The 19,996-nt window shown below is 43.6% G+C and overlaps 1 protein-coding gene across 5 annotated transcripts in view; it reads right to left on the bottom strand.

Annotated features, from left to right (window-relative positions):
• Positions 1–19,996, bottom strand: part of fgf12a (fibroblast growth factor 12a) — a 37,158-nt gene that overhangs the window by 1,043 nt on the left and 16,119 nt on the right. For 2 of the 5 annotated variants that reach the window (XM_076981825.1, XM_076981824.1), the window contains exons 2-5: positions 11,765–11,875; positions 7,469–7,572; positions 1,148–1,346; positions 1–813 (exon numbers count right to left, since the gene is read on the bottom strand). The exon at positions 1–813 is cut by the window's left edge and continues 1,043 nt beyond it. In XM_076981825.1, coding sequence (XP_076837940.1) covers positions 698–813; positions 1,148–1,346; positions 7,469–7,572; positions 11,765–11,875 — 530 coding nt within the window. In that variant the 3' untranslated portion in view covers positions 1–697. The other 3 variants (XM_076981821.1, XM_076981823.1, XM_076981826.1) reach the window with 3 other exon arrangements.

Genomic DNA, 19,996 nt, shown 5'->3' with positions numbered 1-19,996 from the left:
CTTCCCACTTCAAGGACATGGAAGACCGAATGTCACTCTCATGCCACACCCTCATTTCCCAGCATTCCCGGTGAACAGACCACTCATTTCACAAATGCAATTATATTAGTCACTATCATCTGATATAGTAGTTCCTTATACATTTGCTCTAACAACACGAGTGTCAAGAGTGCAAAAGTCAAAAGTGCATTCACTTTTAAGCAAATAATAATAATAATAATAATAATAATAATAATAATAAAACATTTGTTTAAGTCTCGGCAGACTTGACAAAACAGGAAAAGAGTAGTCATGGTAATTGGAGAAGAGACCATCAGGTAAGAAGTGGTCCATTGTCCACTATACCATTAACACACCGAAGAGCATTCAGGAATTATCATAACATAAGAATGATCTTAAAGCTATGTTTGTTTCACAGCATCAATTCAAAACATGGATTATTTACTATAATCAACCTACTGTTGACCATTTTTGTTGTTTGTTGTTATTTTGTTTTATCATAAATGGTGAGTTCGAGTGCTGATTGAGGATATAGCTGTTATTCTCCACGCTGATCCGCTCTGAGTTGCCCTAAAAGTTTGCACAGGTCAGAGTTCGTCATCTTGGTTGTCGAGTGTAGAACAGGGTGGTGCCGTGGTGCTGGGTACCAGGCCTCAAGGTTGGTGTGCGTTAACAGCAGCCGTGCGTCCCGGCTCTGCTATGTGGAGTTCTGGTTCACCCCTTTGCCCCCGTTCATGGCGGGAGTTCCTGAGCTCTTCCTGGACCGGTGCTTGTCCTCGATCTCGTGCATGGACGGCTCCCTGTACATGCAAACTTGCAGCACAAACCCGGGAGAAAAGTGTTAGTCCCCACTCCGTTTGTTTAAGTTACACTCATAACTACGCTCAGGTCATACTCGTACTTGCGGAATGATTAAAACACATTTACGGTGAATTTCGCACAGATTTTATTACGTGGCAATATTTTTAAGCTCTCATGGTTGCAAAAGTTGTGTTATGCAGAGAGCTGCTCATGTTTAGGGATGGAAAGATTGATCTTTTCAACAAAACCAAAATCCTAAAACCTTTCACCATCTAGTCACTCACTGAAATACGTTCAAATAGCTCACTTAAATACCAGAGCTGCACAGAGCTAAGAATACGCGTACCTTCAATAGGTCTGGGCAGGAAGTGGGACGAGGGCTTGGTTTTCTTCACACGATTGCCCTTCATGACCTGACCTTCCTTAGTGAGGCCCAAAAACCAGGCTCGACCCGACTCCTGCTGACGGTACATCGTGGACGAGTAGATGACGTAGTAGTTCTCAAACACGGACTCCTTGAATTTACACTCCGGGGTGAACATCTCCTGCGGAGAACCGAGAAAAAGAACCGAGCGAAGCTTAATGGGCTAATCTCTGCCTGCGTGGACGTGATAAAGAAAAATCCCTGACAGAACTCCCCAAGCTGGCCCGGGGTCTGTTTTGGTATGGAGCTTCTCAACCCTCAGGCATGGTGTAGCACGCAGGTTAGACAAAGACAGGAGTTATCTCAACTCCATGGCTTGCTGTCAGGTGGTGGACGTTGGGCTGGACCCTGAACCAGACCTGGAGGGGGGAGTTTCATGTCTTGTAGCTTTAGCACAGACGAGTTCAGCCAACACTGATAACCTTACTCCTATCTCCTTCCTCGCCTTTCCAAAGCAATTTCAGCTTCCACGGACCTAATGCACTAGCCCCACTGCACTACTGTTGTCATAGACATATTATCCATGATATGCCCAACCTGGGATACTACTGCAGCAGTGATACTACATTTCTAACTCGATTTGTTTGACGCAATTTTTTAAACTCAATTTTTCCGTAAAAACATTTGAAAAATGGCGTTTCTTAAAAGAAAGTGAGAACAAAGGATTTGTACAAGGAGGAGGGGAGACAGACACCAATCTGCTGTGTTTGTTCAGTAATAGATCTGTGATGAATTATATTTTTCCATCTGTTTGGGCCTCTCGGGCAGAGACCAGGGGGTGCAGAAACCAGAGCCAAATTAGAATGGATATAATTCCTCCCCCATCCAAAGAGGGAGTTGCTTGTGAAGCAGGACATAAGAGGCCTTTCGCTTGTACACATTAGTGCATTTAAGTGACGTTAAACAAGCTGGGGAAAGGCCGTTTGGATCTTCTTAGCTGAGAAAAAAAACACCTTTTAAAATTCAGAACCAGTTCAGAATGGATGTGTCCCAGGCATGTTAAGTAGATCTTGGGCAAGAAATTCTGGTAAACGGCAACAAGGCAGATTAAACCCACTTCTAAATGTCGGTAATGCAGCGACAATGACAAAGCAGGGGGCAATTTAAGACTAGTGAAATTCACAAAAAAATTGGCAGCTTTGCGAATTAATATTATCCGAGGAAGAGGCCCGCAGATTGACAGCCAGAGGGATTACAAGGGAATACACGAAGAGAGAGTTAAAAGTCATGGTGGAGATAAGAGAGGGGGAGAATTTGTGCTGATGAGGATGTGGAAAATTGTTGAAAGGAACAGGTCAGACACGAAGACCTGACATACTGGCTGAAAGACAAACAGGAAGGGAGATTAATCGGTGTAAATTTGAGTTGGACAGCCGCATTTAAACGAGACGGAACACCTCACTCCCGAGATATGCCAGGCAGGTCGTTATTATTCTGGCGGCGTAGTCAGGTACAGGAGGACAGGCAGTGGCTCCTGTCTAGACAACCGCCTCAGCCGTAAAAGGACATGTATCCATCTCAGTGACAGAACAAGGATCACCAGAGTACAACGTTCCTTCGCACATCCTAAATTACGATAAATCGGACGAAACTGTTTGATAGGAAGTTGTTGTTTTTTTTTTTTACTTGTTGTGTCAGCAGAGTGGATGCTTTGTTAAGCTAATAGGTCTGGCAAATCTAGCTGGGTTTGACATGCAATTAAACAGAGTCAAAATTAGTCAGCCATTTTCTTCACACCTCTGCTACCTGAAAACAATTTTGCAGCGTGTTTCATAGTTCAAGCAGCCTTAAGGTAATTAACCCTGCTGTGCAATGGTTCCTGAAATGGAGGTCTGGGCTTTTCTTCAGGTTTTGTGCATGTGTGCATTTGTGTGCATGATGGGACTGGTTATCCACTACATCCTCCTTTCTCACATGCCCAAGCAAGACTGTGTTTTTCTCCTGCAGTACTGCCATACAGAACAGCAGCGTTAACCAGTGAGGACATTGGTCTACGCAGTGCAACCGCTTCTGTTTCGTTATTCGTACATGCTGCGTGTTGGCCACAGAAATGACTAATTAACTTATCTGTGCCTGCACGTCGGAGGCCATGAGGTGCAGCCTCCTCTTTGATTGAAAACGAGTGCAGAAGAGAGAGAGAGAGAGAGAGAGGAGAGACAGAGAGAGACAGAGCACGTGCAGGTGGGGGTGCGCTGTCGTGCAGTCTAACACCTATGAGCATGGCTCACCTGAATGTGTGAAGTCAGGTGTAAGCGGAGAGAATAAAGCGTGTAAAACTACAGCCTTACTGCGCGACGCGTGTGTTCCGAGCGGATGTTGCTGTATGCCGGCGGGCACTCGTGCACATCGTTAAAGCCGGATGCATTTTTTAACTACAGAGTTGTGGTTACCGCTGCGCTGTAAAGTAGGACACAGCAAATCTGACATAAATAATGGAGAAGAACTCTTTACCAGTCCCACGCCAGTCAAGCGGCAAGCACTGCAAAACCGACGTCACTGCTTTACAAAAACGCGGTCCATGACTGGCAGCTAGCAGAGTGTTACTCAGAACACTCAATCTACACCCAAGCAGCGTCTGCAAAACACACCACTGTCGGTTCCTTCCTGTGTAACAACTCATGCATATTTATTCACAAAAAAATCATGTTAATGAGGCAACAAAAGGGTGACATTTAGCCTGAAAAATCAATTCACTCTTGGCCGTTTACATTCATGGATATCCGAGCTTTGCATATGCGGCAGGTATGGGGTGTGATATCCAATAGCCAGTGTACAATCTATTTATATTTGAACCTTAATACAATTATGTGCAGAAAACAAATGTGGTGATTGTAGTTCACTGACATTACAGCCTCTGATTTTATTTCCATAAGGTTCTCCTGTAAAGTAACGTCCCATTTTCCATGTCTGCCAAATAATGGCTTTCAGCCAATAGTTGAGAAACAGCCAAGAAGAATGGACATATTTGTTTACTAAACATTTTGCAAAGCATTTTCAAGGTACATGAAATTATCGTTTGTGTAACTGGGAACATGTTCGCCCTATAGTCTGTCTCCTAAATTTTACAACTACAGCATGAAAAAATTGGCAGAAAATTAAAAAGATAGCAGTGTGAAGCAGGTCTTTGATTGATGGACTCTAATACAATCCACTGGAGAGACTGCAGTGAGAATAGAGTGTCCTTGGCACTGGTTGCTCTGGCCACTTGGGTGCTGGTCTCCTGCAGATTTTTGGAAATACGGCATATTAATCCGGACCTGGTGGTATCAAAGTTTTCCAAAGTAAAGGAAAACTTGGATTATTAGATCAAGGAAAATAACCCGACCTGCCCGGAGCGCTCAGAAAGAGGGAGTCCCAGGACCCAGCCGACATCTCCGGAGAGCCAAAGATAATGAGCGGGATCAGACTGGGGGAAGCTTCCCTGACTAATTGCCCCCCTCGAGGGCTAAATCAGCATTCCTGCAATTTTGTGCCCATTTCTACCGAGTTAAAATGAAAAATAATAATAATAATAATGCCCAACTGTGAGAATCGCTAAGATCAGACCAGCTAAGCTTGGATTTCTTTTGATCAGATCTTAGCACTATATTTCTTCATCAAATATAGATCACGCAGATAATGGCATTATTCAACTTTTTCCATTTACATTTTTATGCATCATGCATGACCACATTAACATAATGCTAATGAGGTCCATTTCTTCCTACGTCCTTCCTTGGAACATGAAATTAAATTAGAATCCACTGCAACACTAGGCTGCACAAGTAGTCTCTAAAGAGGATATGAACAGAAACTGACGTCCTACTTGCACAAAGCGCAAAATTGTGCTAATGTTCTACAAGCCCAATAGTGGCCCCTGGAAACTCACAGCTGGTGTAAATATAGAGATGAATTAACCAAGCAAAAATCCCTTAACTTTAAAAGTTCTTATAAATCATTTACAGTTTAGACTGTCCATTTCCACCCCCTTGTAGTCACTCCCACTGAGTGCATCTTGGGTAAATCTGTTCTTGCACACAATCTGAAGAATGTGTGTCACTAAAAGAAGCTACACACACTTCCTCTGCTGCGTTCGGAGTCTTGCACCATGCTTCCCGAAATTCCTGTCGCAAAATACTGAACATGGATATGCTCAGAGGAGAATAATAAGTGCTGGAGATGGTCAGAACCGTGCAGACCTCCATCTGGCGCGTGTGCTACTCAGCAACGGTCCCGAATTGCCCATCCAATGACGACACAGCTAGCCGTCCTGTCAGGAGACCAGGTTACAGATGGACACGGGCACAGCGGTAGTTCTCACCTGTACGGTGACGAACACACGTCTGGTGTGGCCCCTTCAGTTAGATCGCTGCTCCTTTTTGGAATACCCGGAAAAGCTGTTGATGATGTTGGACTCCTTCGATTTGTATTGGATTAGCTGATGTTGTTTGAGTATAGATACAGATATTGACAATATAGATTCTATCAATGTCATGATGTCAGTGACTAATACAGTCTGACAGACTAATACCGATACAATCTACTACTACTGTTCATGAAAGATCTCACATGATGAAGTAGAGGACAATATTTCACATCACAAACACCTAGTGTGCTGTAGGCTTCAAATAAATAGAAAGTCCACAAAAAAAACTCATCATACAAAAAAATCATACATTTTACATCCTCAAATAAATAAAACTCCATTGTACTTCTCGTCTGACGCTGGTGAATGAATTGTCCCTGAATATTACTGCTGGTATGACACTCTAAATGAAATATGTTCTGGCCTTGAAGCACACAGTGAGCCTGCCTGCAGTGCCGGGTTTTTTGCTGTTCTAGAAAACCAAGTGGTTCATCATTAATGTGAAGTACTCCCGTAACGCCGCCAGAAACTGAACAAGCAGAATAGATAGTCAATATCAAAGACTGAGCCGGGAACACTTTTACTAAGGTACTTCGGAAATTCTCAGCTGAAGCTGGTAATGAAACGTCCTTCATCATAGACCACAGCCTGTCATTACAGCTTCTAAGTGTATGAGTGATGAGTCGCTCCACCCATATGAATTCTGTCATTTACATTCTTTAGTAAATATTGAGTATAACCACACTAATGTTTGTGAGCCCCTCTGATCTCCATACTCTTTCAGCATATTAATTTCCCATGATGCATGTCAGGAGAGATTTGCTCCAGATGGCAAAGGAGAGTTCTTTTCTCCTTTCTATTTAATTAAAACCCTCTTTTAGCCGTTTCAAAGTCACATCTCAGAAGGGAATGTCTCCTTTTTATGTGAAAAAAAAACAATGAAGTAAAATATTACAAAAACCTTGATGGTGACTAGAAAGCACTCGTTTATGTTAATGGAGTGTAGTGTTGTAATACAGGCACTTTCACAAATACTTTTTTTTTCTCAGCATTTTAACTCTTGCAGTGGTTTTTGACTCCTGTGATTGTCCAACATTCAGTCCATCAGTCTTCTACTGCTTCATAACACGAAGACATTTCTCTCCTCAACTCTCTGCAGGATGAAGGGACTTCACTTACATCACACCGATCATTACAAATGCCACCGCTGATCGTGGCGTAAATTATGTGACAGTGATGTACGGGCTGTGCTCCATTTAGACACGCGGTTCACTTCCCAAATTAATGAAGACGTTAACTCCGAAGCGGCTCAGCGGTTGCTTGGGGAAATGGAATTACCTCCCTCCTCGCAGATAGTCTTTAACAGCATTATGAGTTCTGTGACCAGCCATTATATAACTCGGGGGCTGTGGCTCACTGCAACACACTCCCACCAACGTGTTTCCATCGCTGAGCGTGCGCAGGGGAGTACATATGCCTGTCATCCACCGTAACTCTGCGAAGGTCCATAGGGAGGAAGCTGGCAGCGGGCCCATTAACTCATGATTCACCCAACCTGCGCCATTAGTTGGAGTGGATTGCTATGACGCATTCGTCTATTGGATTAAATGGTTAACGATAACGCACCTCTGCAGGTGTTTGGCGCAGGCTTTCCCTCGGGAGGCGAATATGTTAATTAGGCGTAGAATATGCCAAACAGAAACAGCTTCGATGCACAAAGCTAGTTCGCCCGGGGAGACCAGTGGAGATATGAAAAAGGCATGCATCCTGATAGCGAATAATCAGATGCTGTAAATCTACATTGCAAAATGCTGATGAATAAATAATTGAGACAGGCACATACAGACACACACAGACACATAAACAGGGATGGATAAAGGAGACAGAGCCAGACTCACCGAGCTATAGAGTAAGCCTTCTCCATTCATGCCAATGTAGAAATCAGCCTTCACCCCCTGGATGGCCACCACTCGTAGTCCGACTGGGATGAGGTTAAACAGGGCTGGAAAAGCGCAGGACAGTTGTAGCGTTATAATCTTATTTATTCATTTATTCATTCGTAAACAAACTTTTGCACTGTGACTTTTTGCCACCGAACAAGATGGGATGGGGTGACACAAACATCCAAATATTTCAAATGCAAGCTGGTCATTCTTTGGGTAAGTTCGGAATAAACACTCAACGCCATCAGGGCTGGGTGGTGTGTAGATGCACCACGCATGTGTTTCAGAGCAAAGACAAGAGCGCTGCTGATAAGCTACAGTTAGCTACTGGGCTACTGTTGGATCAGATAAGTCCCCATGGAGGAAGGCCAAAACGTGCTTGTGCACTGAGCTTATTCGGTTTCATTCGATAACAATCAGTGTGTGCTAGCGTGCAAATTGGCCTTAGAGCCTCTGGCGTGAAGAGTTTAGCCACAGAGAGGAAAGCGTTACAGTTGTTGGCTGCAAAAGACCACATTTAATGCAGGGAGACTCTGGTGAGCCATTCCTGTGTCTGCGGAGAGTTTCTCTTGCCTTTCCGTTCAAGGTGAGTTCTGGCGTCTTTAAAGGGGAAGCTATGCATATGATGGAAGGATGCTCTCAGCGGCCATACCGCTCAGTGACAAGGGCATCAGCAGGCAGGGCCACCTAGGAGGCCTTCCAGAACTTTCTGGGAGCACCACAAACACTATGTCATAGACAGATATGTAATGGGTGTAAAGTCAAAGGCATCGTAAAAAAATATATCATGGTGAAATTGATTGACTAATGAATAAAATGCTAAAGGATACATAAAATAAAAACATAAAATAAAACAGCAGTATGGATAAAATTGCAATGAATTTTTTTCCTGCTTCTTGAGAGTGACATGGTTCTCCGAGACGTGGGTGAGTGAATCTTGAATGGTTGTTTTTTGGTTTTTTCATATTTTTTAATTTTAGTGTTACTATGGATACCCCTTGAGACTGCGGTCTTTGTCTTCCATCGGTCTATGTGGTCCATCTGTGTGAAATCATCTTCGAGCAGAAGAGGAAGGGTATGACAGATTTGAATGCACTGGGATTTGGGATTATGGTCATTTCTTTAGTCACTTATTCGTTTGGTGATTTTTATTTTGATAGGGTCAACATTCTAAGATATTAACCTGTATATGTTGAATGTCAAACATTCAAAGATTTGGACTAAAACATGATTAATCATAATGACACCTGTCAATCCACCTAAACTGAGGTTGTAGGACTGTGAATTGAGAAGGAATCCATTTCAAACACAAAAGGAAATCTTTCAAGAACAGGGAGATTAAATCTTTACATTTGGCCGTGTCTTTTCTTTAAGGAGTCAGGCACACCTCAGATTTCATTGTGTCATGAAAAATATACATAGAATCAACAGCTATATCACCCATGTGCTACTGAAGCATTATCACTAAATTTAAGTTTCCTTCTCCGTTTTTGTGCCTGGAGGTAAGAAATGCAGACTGGTGACAAATGCGATTATGACATTTTAGTGAAATAACAGTTTTACGTCAGTACGTTGGTCATGATTTATGAGGACAAGGAGTTGTACTTGGTTCTTGGCTCTAGACAGAGAGCTTGTCAGAGCTTAAGCAAAACGGGTCACATTTACCCTTCTGCTGTTAGAGTCTATTTACATCTGATTCAAGAAAGGTGACAATGAGCTTGACAAGAATAACAGACAGGAAAGGAAATAAAAATGATGTATGTTGTTGTTATATGTTGATCCTCCACAATCTGTTTTTGAAAGCAAGCAATCCAATGATCAACAGCATTCAGGAAATACACTGGCATACAGCGGTGGTGCTTAACCACGACTGATAGAAGTTCTTGGTGTTCTAGCAGCAAGACACGCAGCCAAGCAAGTCTCCTCTAGGACTGGGCGATTGCAAGCCAGCACAGCAGAGATCAGACCTAGCCTGGAGATGGAGGAGACATTCTCTCCAACAGGTTTGGCAGCGCCCACCAGCCCAGTAATCATCTCTCCTTGTGGCAGCATGGACGTCTTGATGTGTTAATACAGCCTCTGCTGATAAACTGCGCGTGGTTTAGGTTGGGGAAGAATGGTCTCGGTTCAGGAATGCAGAAACTATAATCAATACGGGCACAGATCCATGGCGCTGAAGTAAATGAGGGCTGGCAGGGGACGCGAAGCCTGTTCAGAAGGAATGTCCGCCATCAAACCCCCACGGCTGGATCTGATCTCTTCGCAGGCTGCGCTGGCTTTCAATCACCTCGTCCTGGACAAGACTCGCTTGGGTACAGGACTTGCTGCCTGACCACAGGGAGCTTCTGTCGGACATAGTTAACGACCACGGCCGTCTAATACTGTATGTCAGTTCCCAGAATGCTCACAGTCACTGAATTGCTGGCTTTCAAAGATAATGGCTGGTCGACGTCAAAAACTGAAGCTTATGGGTCTATTTTTTCTGCATGGCGCTTACTGTGCAATCACGGAGGTTTCGTTACATTCGGCACGTTACATCTACTACGAAGAACAGAGTGACCAAGGTGTAGCCTCATGCAAATTAGCGATGCAAATGACCCGATGACCACACCCAGTTGGATGCTGAATGCAAGTTTCAGCTAGTAATGTCCTGTAACATGTAACAGGACTATTATTTGTTTGAAAGATGCTGGCAATCTTTACCTGTTGGTAGTTCAAACGGATATGTACCAAGGACACATATAGTATGCAGAGAGCATTGGTCCCAATGATCCCCTGACCACTCAGATATAAAGGCCATTTGAAAATCCATTACTTTTTCATCAGCACCTAAATCAGTAGGGTTCAACAGGCCAGTCGTTTCAAGGTGGAAGAAATCTATTATTCTTATCATCTATCGCAGGGATCAACAGCATTGCTTGGTCTGAATGCCAAAGTACTTCTGTGTTTGGCTCATACTCTCCCCATAACTCTTATAGTTCAACAAACGCTACTCTTAGTGGGAATTATTCACAGTACAAATGGGAAGGATACTTTTAGTTTTTAGATGCTGAATTATTTACTGCAGTTTGCTCTCCTCTCCTGACTACGGAACCACCTGGCAGGTGAATGTTAGGATTATGGTTGAGGGCTTCTGAAGAATGGCCTGAAGATATTCCTCCCCTGTCTAACTGCGGCAAGTTCAACTCGGATCTCGATTCGACTTAGCCCAAGTTGTCAACCCTTAGTCCAGCAAGACACAAAAAAAATCCACACTGTTCACTGCTCTAAGATTTTATATGAAGTAAAACAAACGTATAATCAGAGAGATGCCCAAAAGAGATATCAGAAAGAGCCTAATTATGTTTTATAATTTAAGAGCCATAAATGCATGTGACGCTTTACATCAAAGGCAGGTAGTAAAAAAGAAAGTGTTTTGGTGATTAATGTCACTAATCAGGACCGACAACAGTTAATTTACTATGAATCCTGTCCTGCAGAAGGAAGTGTTTGTCCACTGTGAAGCAACATTAGGTAGAGGTGAAACTTTAATGGCCCTATAATAGTTCTTGTTGTTGTTTCTTTCCCATTATGCTTATGCAAAAAACCCGTCCTATTACTGTGAATCTATAGTGAATTAGCGGTTTCTCATTAGAAGGTATAGCTCTAATGAACTGGTAGTCTTTTCTTATTGAAACTATGTGTCAAATAACTTTCTTCATCATCTGTATTCATGATACTATATTTCTGAAGATGTTCTTGAGTTAAAGAATGTCTGTCTCGCGTAGCTCTCCCACCTTGTTGAACTTTGTCCTCTGAGCAGAAGGCTAGCACTTAGGTTAGACGTGAGATACCACAGAGGAAGGATGACTCATGAAAAAACCCTGGCACCGTAGCACTGCTGACAATTGATTTGAGTGGGTTCTGCTCCTTTGCCTCCAGTCTGTCTACAATCACACTCTCAGCCATCCACTTATTTCACTGCTCCTATGAGTGATTTGCATCCACAACAAAGCATTTCAAACTTACCTGCACTCACATATGCTAACTGGCATTTTAAACGAGCACGACGGTTATTTAAACGCAAGTACTGAATCACTACACTCATGCTGCCATGTTCTATAATTAACTCAGAGTACACTCTGAGTTTCCCGTGAAAGTGTCACTCGATTGACGAAGTAATCATAAGGTGGATCCATGCAGCTGATGTTTGATGGACCCTGTTTTGCGTGAGACGACCACTGCGGTGCAGGACGCCGGGACGGCACTCACTGTAATCACTGTTCTCGTCCTTGGTCCCATTGATGGTCCCATCCGGCTGCATCTGCAGGTAGAAGCCCTGTTGACTGAACAGCCGGGTCACGATGCCTTTCAGCTGCGGCTCTGAAGAGAAAGAAAGAAAAAAAGACAAAGAGACAGACCACCCCCCACCCAGCCCCCAGGTTTTCACGTCAATATCCGCCATCAGATATATTGCACTGCTTCTTAAGATTTGTGTGAAGAGAATACAGGGGGGGAGTTTGAAGTGTGTGTGTCAGGGAGGGGGTGGTGGGGGGGGGGGGGGGGGGGTCAACGTCCTGTGAGCCTATATCAGTGATAGGCGCTTCCAGGTTAACCTGGGAGTTGATTTGTGGGAGCCTAGCATTCATTAAAGATTGTGGGAGCTCAGATGGTCACCTGCTGCAATGACTGGTGCTTCCTGGTTGAGATGAAAAGTAGGTGCGTCTGCAACTCTCAAGCTGTGAGGTGGGATTATGAGGCGGGATTATGAGGTGGGAGTGTAGAGGTACCATGGGAGTGACTTGGCATGCTGAGAAGCCCCACAGGCTCAGACGAACTACGACTCTCCACGATGGTCAAGATAAAAAGAGATTTGGGTCAGCCCAGCCATTCATCAGGGTCTCCATATATTTACCAAACCAAGACATCTCAGACAGGTGTCAAGGGCAATCAATTTCCTCAATGTCCCCACCAGGAAGAGCATTACTAAATCACGTATGGAAACAACACCTCGCTCAATAAATGGCGGAAGGAGGCGTCTTAACAGGAATGACCCCAAGCTGGAGGGGGGTTTCGGCTTGTTGTCTTAGCATGTGTGTTTCTTTGTGTCGTGCTTGCGTGTGGCCTGTTTGAGCCTGTATGTGGAGTCGTGTGCATGGTTTCATGTGCATTTTAATTTAAATCCATACCTCCTTATCTTGGAATTTCACAGACATGTTTCGGCATGCATGCACAGCATAACTGAGCGTCATATCTTGAATCACAAAGATGTCCCATATCATCCCATTCCACAAAAATCACACTTACATTTGCATATAGTGTGTAGACAGATGATGTAACAGCTATGAAATGGAGAATGATCACCTCTATTACTGAAATCACAACGACTGACAAGAGAATGACACGTCTGCACACTGCAAACAGGGGCCGCCCCTGATAGTGATACTCCACGGTACCACACGCAATAAAACAAACGGACGCAACAGAACATACCAGAATCGTGGGAGAAAGAAACAAACGACGGAAAAGAAGCGAACAAAAAAGATGGAGGAAGAGAAGAGATAGGGGGGAAAGGAAGGTTTGACAGAAATGGAAGGGGGGGGAGATTTGGGGAGGGGGGGGGAGATTTGGGGAACGCGGGAGAAGGGAACGGGGAATAAACGTGTCCTGGCAAACAAAGAATAAGAAACTGAAAGACTGACGAAGACGCGAAGAACAGTCGACTGCATACCACAGACACTAGCCAGACAGAGGCGGCTGCCGTTAGACGAGAGCTCGCGCCCGCGCAAAAACGATCGACATGGTCTCGAGATGGAGAGGTGACCAGAAGACAAAAGCACATTGATGAGAGGCTGAGGTACTGACCTAGCCTGACGCCCTTACGGGACACCTGTGGAGGTTTCGAAGGAGCATCTTACAGGGAGAAGGAAAAACAACATTTTTTTACACACAGATTCTGTAGCAACAGCTGTGTAATCAAGCAAGTAACTGATCATATTTTGAGTTTCGGAAGCGAGGACCGTGCATCTCCGCACAGAAAGCACCGCTCACGGCTCGTCCTGTATCATGAGGGACGTGTTTGAGGGAGGGAAGCTGTGCGTTGTTTTTACTCACACGCATCGTTTTTTTCTGCCGAAAAGGACGATAGCGTGGCTCGGCGGGTAGTGACACCGTGTTCATCAATACACCTTATCACACAATCCCTCCCCACACTGCAGTAAAAGCGCTCTCTTCCTAATAAACATGTACCAATAAACATTTCATGTAAGAGAGTCTTGGTGCACTGCGGTGCCACTGTCCCTAGTTGTTTCAAGTAGCGTTTAGTTGCACTATTTAAAACTGCGTATTTTCAAACTTTAACTGGGTTTATATGGAAATTATAAACACGAACAGGAGGCAGGCGTCGCACGCACAACCTCGGGAATCCAGGACTTGTTAGCAATAACGAACACCATGCATTAAAAACATAAATAGCCTATATACCCAATTATAACATTGCAACATATAAACGATTTGTACATTCAGATTGACATGGCAAACCGCTTGGTGAATATAGACACGTGAGCTTATGGAACAGGTGGGATTTTTTTCGCATCGCAATAGAATACAACGCAGAATTTCCCCTTCATTTTTTTATATATGGCTTTTGACTGCAGTAGAGTCTCAGTTCGGTCTGGGGGGGGGGGCGGGGGGAGTGGAGGACGGTTTCTAAAAACCCAAGTACTGACCTGGTCGCCGGCGAACAGGTCTTTTCTTGCCGCTGCAGAAGCGGACTTTACTGAAGACCCCGAGGAAATGTCGCTCGCAGAGGGAGCGGGGGTCTTTGCTGGGACTGGGCCGACGTTTGGACGCTGAAACCCGCTCGCTGTTGGACTCCCGCGCCTGGCGTTTCTGACGGATCAGGGAGCTGGCGATTGCGGCCATCTCCCTGGCGGGCGAACCGAGTTATTGGGCAGAGGTCGAATGGTGCAGCTGTTTAACGTAATAACTGGCTAATTCTAGTCGAACCGTCCGCTGTGGATTAGCCAAACGTTATTCCGATTCCTTCAGGAAATTTAAATGATCCAGTACAGCGTGGCAGTAACGGCATCCTCTCTTAAAATAATACTCAGACGCTCAGTTTTGGGAAAATTTATACAATGCGCATAAGCTATTTTCCAGTTCAACATTTGCGTTTCCTGTGATGGTTTAGAAAATAAACAGCATGAGATAAATAGTTAATAAAACGTACTATCAGAGCATGGGTACCACAGTGGAATTCAGGTCCAGGTATTCCAGGTGAATTGCACCGTTTAAACAACGCGCGTAATTCCGTTGCAGGATGAGACCTACATCATCCGAATTTCTTGCTCTTCGTGGATAAACCTGTTACGCCGTTTTAAGCTGCTCTCCTTTAAACGTCCGACTGCAACGCTTCACAACTTTGTGAATTAGGTGGCCGACACCGGACCGAGAGCCGCTGGGGATCCCCGCTGCCCGCGCGAGCGCTATGGGCATCTGTGCGTCGCGCCCGTGACTCCACTAGATCTTCCGCGCGCGCTCCGACAATAATATCACACTGCACGAGCGCAGCAACATGGTACTTCGGCGCTGGCTGAAGTCACCGAACAAACTAATAGTAGAAACAGGATTATGCATCCGGCGCTAACGTGATTTTCTCGCACGGTATGAAAGACGACGTGGTCTGTTTCTCCGAGCTCGTGCCGTCTCTCTCCCAGACAGACAAGCGGCGACTGGGTTAACTCTCCCTACGCAATCATACGTGATTGAGTTTTGGATGAGGAATTCGCGGGGGCAGGAGAAAAAGGATACACATCCGCGCGCACACACACACGCGCACACACACACGCACACGTACGCACGCGCGCGCACACACAAACGCACACTCACTCAAACACGGTGGGGGGGATTATCTTTAGTTCCAGACCATCAGTGACATATGAGGTAGGTTACAGCAAAATGAATACTAATGGTATTAATGATACCATAACAAAATGATCAAAGCTGACCTCATCAAACGAAAGTAAGACTACTAACAAGACGTGGACCCAACACATTATGGGACAACTCTACATTCAGCCGTTCAAACATCTATCATCCAGCCAAAAGGAAAGGGTTATTCATTCTTTGAACGGATCAATTGATTCAGAAATGCAAACTATACAGGATCACGCTTTTGTTCAATTGATTCATTGTAATACTTTCTTGAGAAACCATAATTCTATATGTGTCAAGTTTTGTCACATGATTTGCCGATGCCTATCTGACACACTGCGAGAACATTTCACCTTGAGTGGACTGATATAAATAGGCCCTGATGTAAGTGCATGTGTGTTAAGTTAAGAGTGCAGTTCTATTCTCCCATGAAGTTCCATTTTGAGACATTTTTATAAAGGAAAGTTGTGTTTATATTGTGTCAGCGATCAGATAGATACCACATGTACTCACTGTCATGATGTCATGAGTCTACACATACGCTATGCACCAGACAACTTAAATCCACACTTTTGAAAATGCAGTAGCCAACTCCAAAGTCATTTGAACATCTCGACTTTTATAAAACGACTTTAATCTTTTGTGTCCTTTGCCATTATGGGAATCATGCCAAAATTTCAGAGCAGAGACATGCGTGGTCTCATTGGTCTCTTTCAGTACCAAGTTCAACTTAGACCCATCCTTTAAATATCTATGAGAAAATTTTACATGATGTCACCATAAATGGCTCCCTGGCGGGGGCAAGTTTGAGATGCCCACAGTGTTTCTAACTGGAGTCTGTTGCCATGGTTATTCCAGGCTTTGTCCGTGCAGCACTACCCAAAATTTCAGCAAACTTTAGCATCCACCCAATGCATCGACATCCAGAGAATTCACAGTTGGAAAGGATTCTGCTTCTGTTCATTGTTCAATCATAGGAACCATCTTTGTGGTTTAATACGGACAAATGTATATTGGTTTTGAAACCAGAAACATGGTACAAGCACTCAGATGTATACAGTAACACTGCCGTACTGCTGATACAGTAAGCTCAATTTCCAGGTGATTCCTTTGCCTGCTGCCCCACTGATCCAGAATCAGCCTTCTCCTTTTAGGGAGGTTATTACGATATTTCAGAAATAAACCTTCATAGACCCTGTCTTCATAGACACTACCCTGAACCAGTATATGGTGCACATTGCTGTCTGTCACTCAAATGGCTTTGGACTGATCAAATTTCAACTGATCAGTGAGAAGACCACTTTAGACATGTCTGAGGACATGTTTGTAGTGGTGACGAAGAAATGCCATAGACATGTCAATAATATGAATATAACATTAGCAATGCATGACATTGCTTTTAATGCTAAGACTGTAAAGTATCACTGTACATTAGTTCCTCAGCATATTTAAAATGTATTGCATTTTGAGATCCTGATTTTACATATCTTGCCATAGCACATTGCAGACATTGGAGAGTGAATTAAACACATGCTTGAGGGGTGGGGTGTGGGGGGGGGGGGTGTCATACTCTCATACAGGGAACACACAGACCTTAAAACACTGCAGACCCAGTGGGGGTGGACCACGTGGCCCGGATATGAACAGTCTCTTGCCTCCGTGTTCTGGAGCTGCAGTAAAGATTTGCCCAGCTCTGGGAGGGAGCGCCCTCCGAATTTAACTGGAGAGTCTACGTCCGTCTTGGCATTCTCACCCTCTCCTCTCCCCCTTGTCTCTTTGCATCAGCACAGTCTGCACATGACGTCATCTAGAACTAAGCAAGGCACGAGACCACAGACATGACGGCCCGGTGTCACTGAACTGCACTCTTCATTAGTTCAGTCGCATCAGAATACTGCAGGGAGAAAGTTTATGTCACTAACGCATTCAGAGGGCATTTCCATATTAAAGGGAACCTTACTAAAGCAGCTATTATTTGATTTAGCAAGAGAACGTAAAATATAAGCATATGTCAGGTGGAATGTTTTTGGCATAGATTCTGACAAAATAAGCAGTGAGAATTTATGTGAAATTGTTGGCCCACTGTAATTTCAGCTTAGTCAATGGGTGGTGAGACTATTTTAAAGCATTTGAATTATTTTAGGCAGGTAATTGTCCTGTTGTATAATATTTCAAGCTAAACAAGAATTTTTTTTACCTGTTTCACCTACACCAAAGAAGATTGGCTTTGGAATTATTTTATTGATAATATACTGATAGATGTAAATGACTTGACATATGTCTATCTATATGTTTCTGTAATACTATTATTTGAATTAAAGGACTACGTTTTTTTTCCAAAATCTTTTGTTATAGTGGGAATGTCAGCACAGATCTTTATGATATAGATAGAATAAAAAACATGGACCATCAAAAGAGCCTTATGCAGACCAATTTTTGTCCTAGCCTGACATCTAGTGTTCAGATGAAAGTACAGCATCATACATCTTTATTGCAATTACGGCTAAAGTGAACCCATTGAACACGTTTGGAGTGCTGAGGCAGCGCTTTGCGTCCAATCTCCTTACCACAAAGAAGTAAGAATTCTCAATGTGCCAAAGACTGATCAGAATTAAAATGCACTGAGGAGAATGCGGAAGCCCATCGGAACGTGGTATCAGAACCCCAGATGAACCATGGTTCATGAGGTCACACCAAACTACTCACACTCTGTAAGGACAATGGCTCGTACTGAAGGTATCTAACCATTTGCTTATTCTCCATGTTTTACTATGCCAGAATTTTTTTTGAAGACTCTATGTATAGTTCATTTATTTCTGAACTCTCCCAAGACCCACATTAAAAGGAGAAGCAATATCTTATTATGTGATTAAGATCCTGGCATGGTGTGTCCTGAACATGCTCCTGAGAACTCACTTGTCCTGGTTTAAAATCTCAGTTTAGTCTTGGGGACTTATTCAGTCAGACCGCTGTGCATGTCACTAAAAGATAATGCCCAAACATTTCATCAGCACTTTCATTATGGGAAAAACAACAGTAGAGTGTATAATTATTCACCAAATGCGTATAACGCACAAGCAGCACAGTACACAACTGGGTTTTTTTGGTTTCTAGTTTGCAATCAAGCAACTCCTGCATCTTCACTCACAGTTAATACAATACTGCCTGAAACACCCAAAACAAGGTTCTTTTTTCTTTTTTTGAGTCATTCTGATCTCTTTTGTTTCTTTTTGGACCGCTTCAGTGTGGGAGGAACATCAGGGACGGTGTATTGTACACTGCAGCACAAAGGCAGCGAAGATGAAATGGGTGGAACTGGGAGTCTTTCCGTCATCAGCACAACTTGCACACATCACCCACGGATGCTGACAGACTTACACAATCATGTTCCAACGCAAACTCATTATGTAGCTTAACAACAGTGCTGTTCAGTCCAGTGTATTGGTTACGGGACTTACACACAAACGTTCCTCATGGCAACACCTTTGATTTACAACAGATTTAGCTTGTAAATAAAATTTAAGCTGAAATGTGAAGATGATCAATGACTTGACAGGTTGTACAGAAGAACCATGATAAGCAAAATATCATAATAAACTTAGACTTTAATTAGACTATAGATTAGTTAGACTTTAACTTTAGACTTTAACCTAAATGTACATAATTACTTTTCCAATTTACTTATGAAGCACAATACACCATAGCAAAACACAGGTAACTCAGAATCCAACTACAACCACATGTTCCCATCCAAACTACAAAACTGCCTCTGATACCACTGCAGTGAGCTGGGCCCTGAACTAAATGTACAACTCAATTGACTGTTAAAACTAAAAATAACAAAAACAAGGGACAAACAATATTAATGGTGTGGAGGTCTGCAGTAGCACACCGAGGCCACTGAAGTGCAGGAGTACACAGGAACAACACAGCACACACGTAGTCGGTGCATGTGTGGAGGACACACGCTTGCAAGAAAAGGTCTCCTGGAAAACGGATGTTCAGAATGACCTTTCTAGCTCGCACTGTGATTTATCTGCAACGAGTGCACGTGAGTGCAAATGCATTGCCCGAACTGCCCAATAGGCAAGTCGTTAAAAAAAAGAGTCGGCAATTAAACAAAACACGGGATAGTTCCGTTTTGTTTATGTTGCCTTTTTTTAAAGCACGTCAGAACATATGCGCATGTGAAATTGACAAACGAAAAGTATTTTATGTTACTTTTACATATTTTGGGTGGCTGTATTTATCGCACGGTTTGCGTATTTCGTCATTTAAAAAGGCGGCCCAAAATAAGGGCGGGCGGTGCTAATAATAGTCTGAAGTATTGACGGAGAGGGACACAACATTAGAAGAAGTGACTCCAGTGACCCAAGCACTACCGATGCGCAATGAAGTTGCTGTCCAAGGTGCTGAATCACGTGAAGAAGTTGTGTGTCCTGGAGGACACCAGAGACCTCCGAGGTCTACAGTGTGAGCCCGTTTTAGAAAGATCTCTCACCTTAAAATAATCTCAGGACGTGTCTGGCGGCTGCAGGCTTGAAGGCAGCGTTTACTGCATATGCATCA

The sequence above is a fragment of the Brachyhypopomus gauderio genome, chromosome 19 (assembly GCF_052324685.1).
Source record: "Brachyhypopomus gauderio isolate BG-103 chromosome 19, BGAUD_0.2, whole genome shotgun sequence".
Lineage (NCBI taxonomy): Eukaryota > Metazoa > Chordata > Actinopteri > Gymnotiformes > Hypopomidae > Brachyhypopomus > Brachyhypopomus gauderio.
This window is presented reverse-complemented; position numbering and strand designations above follow the sequence as displayed.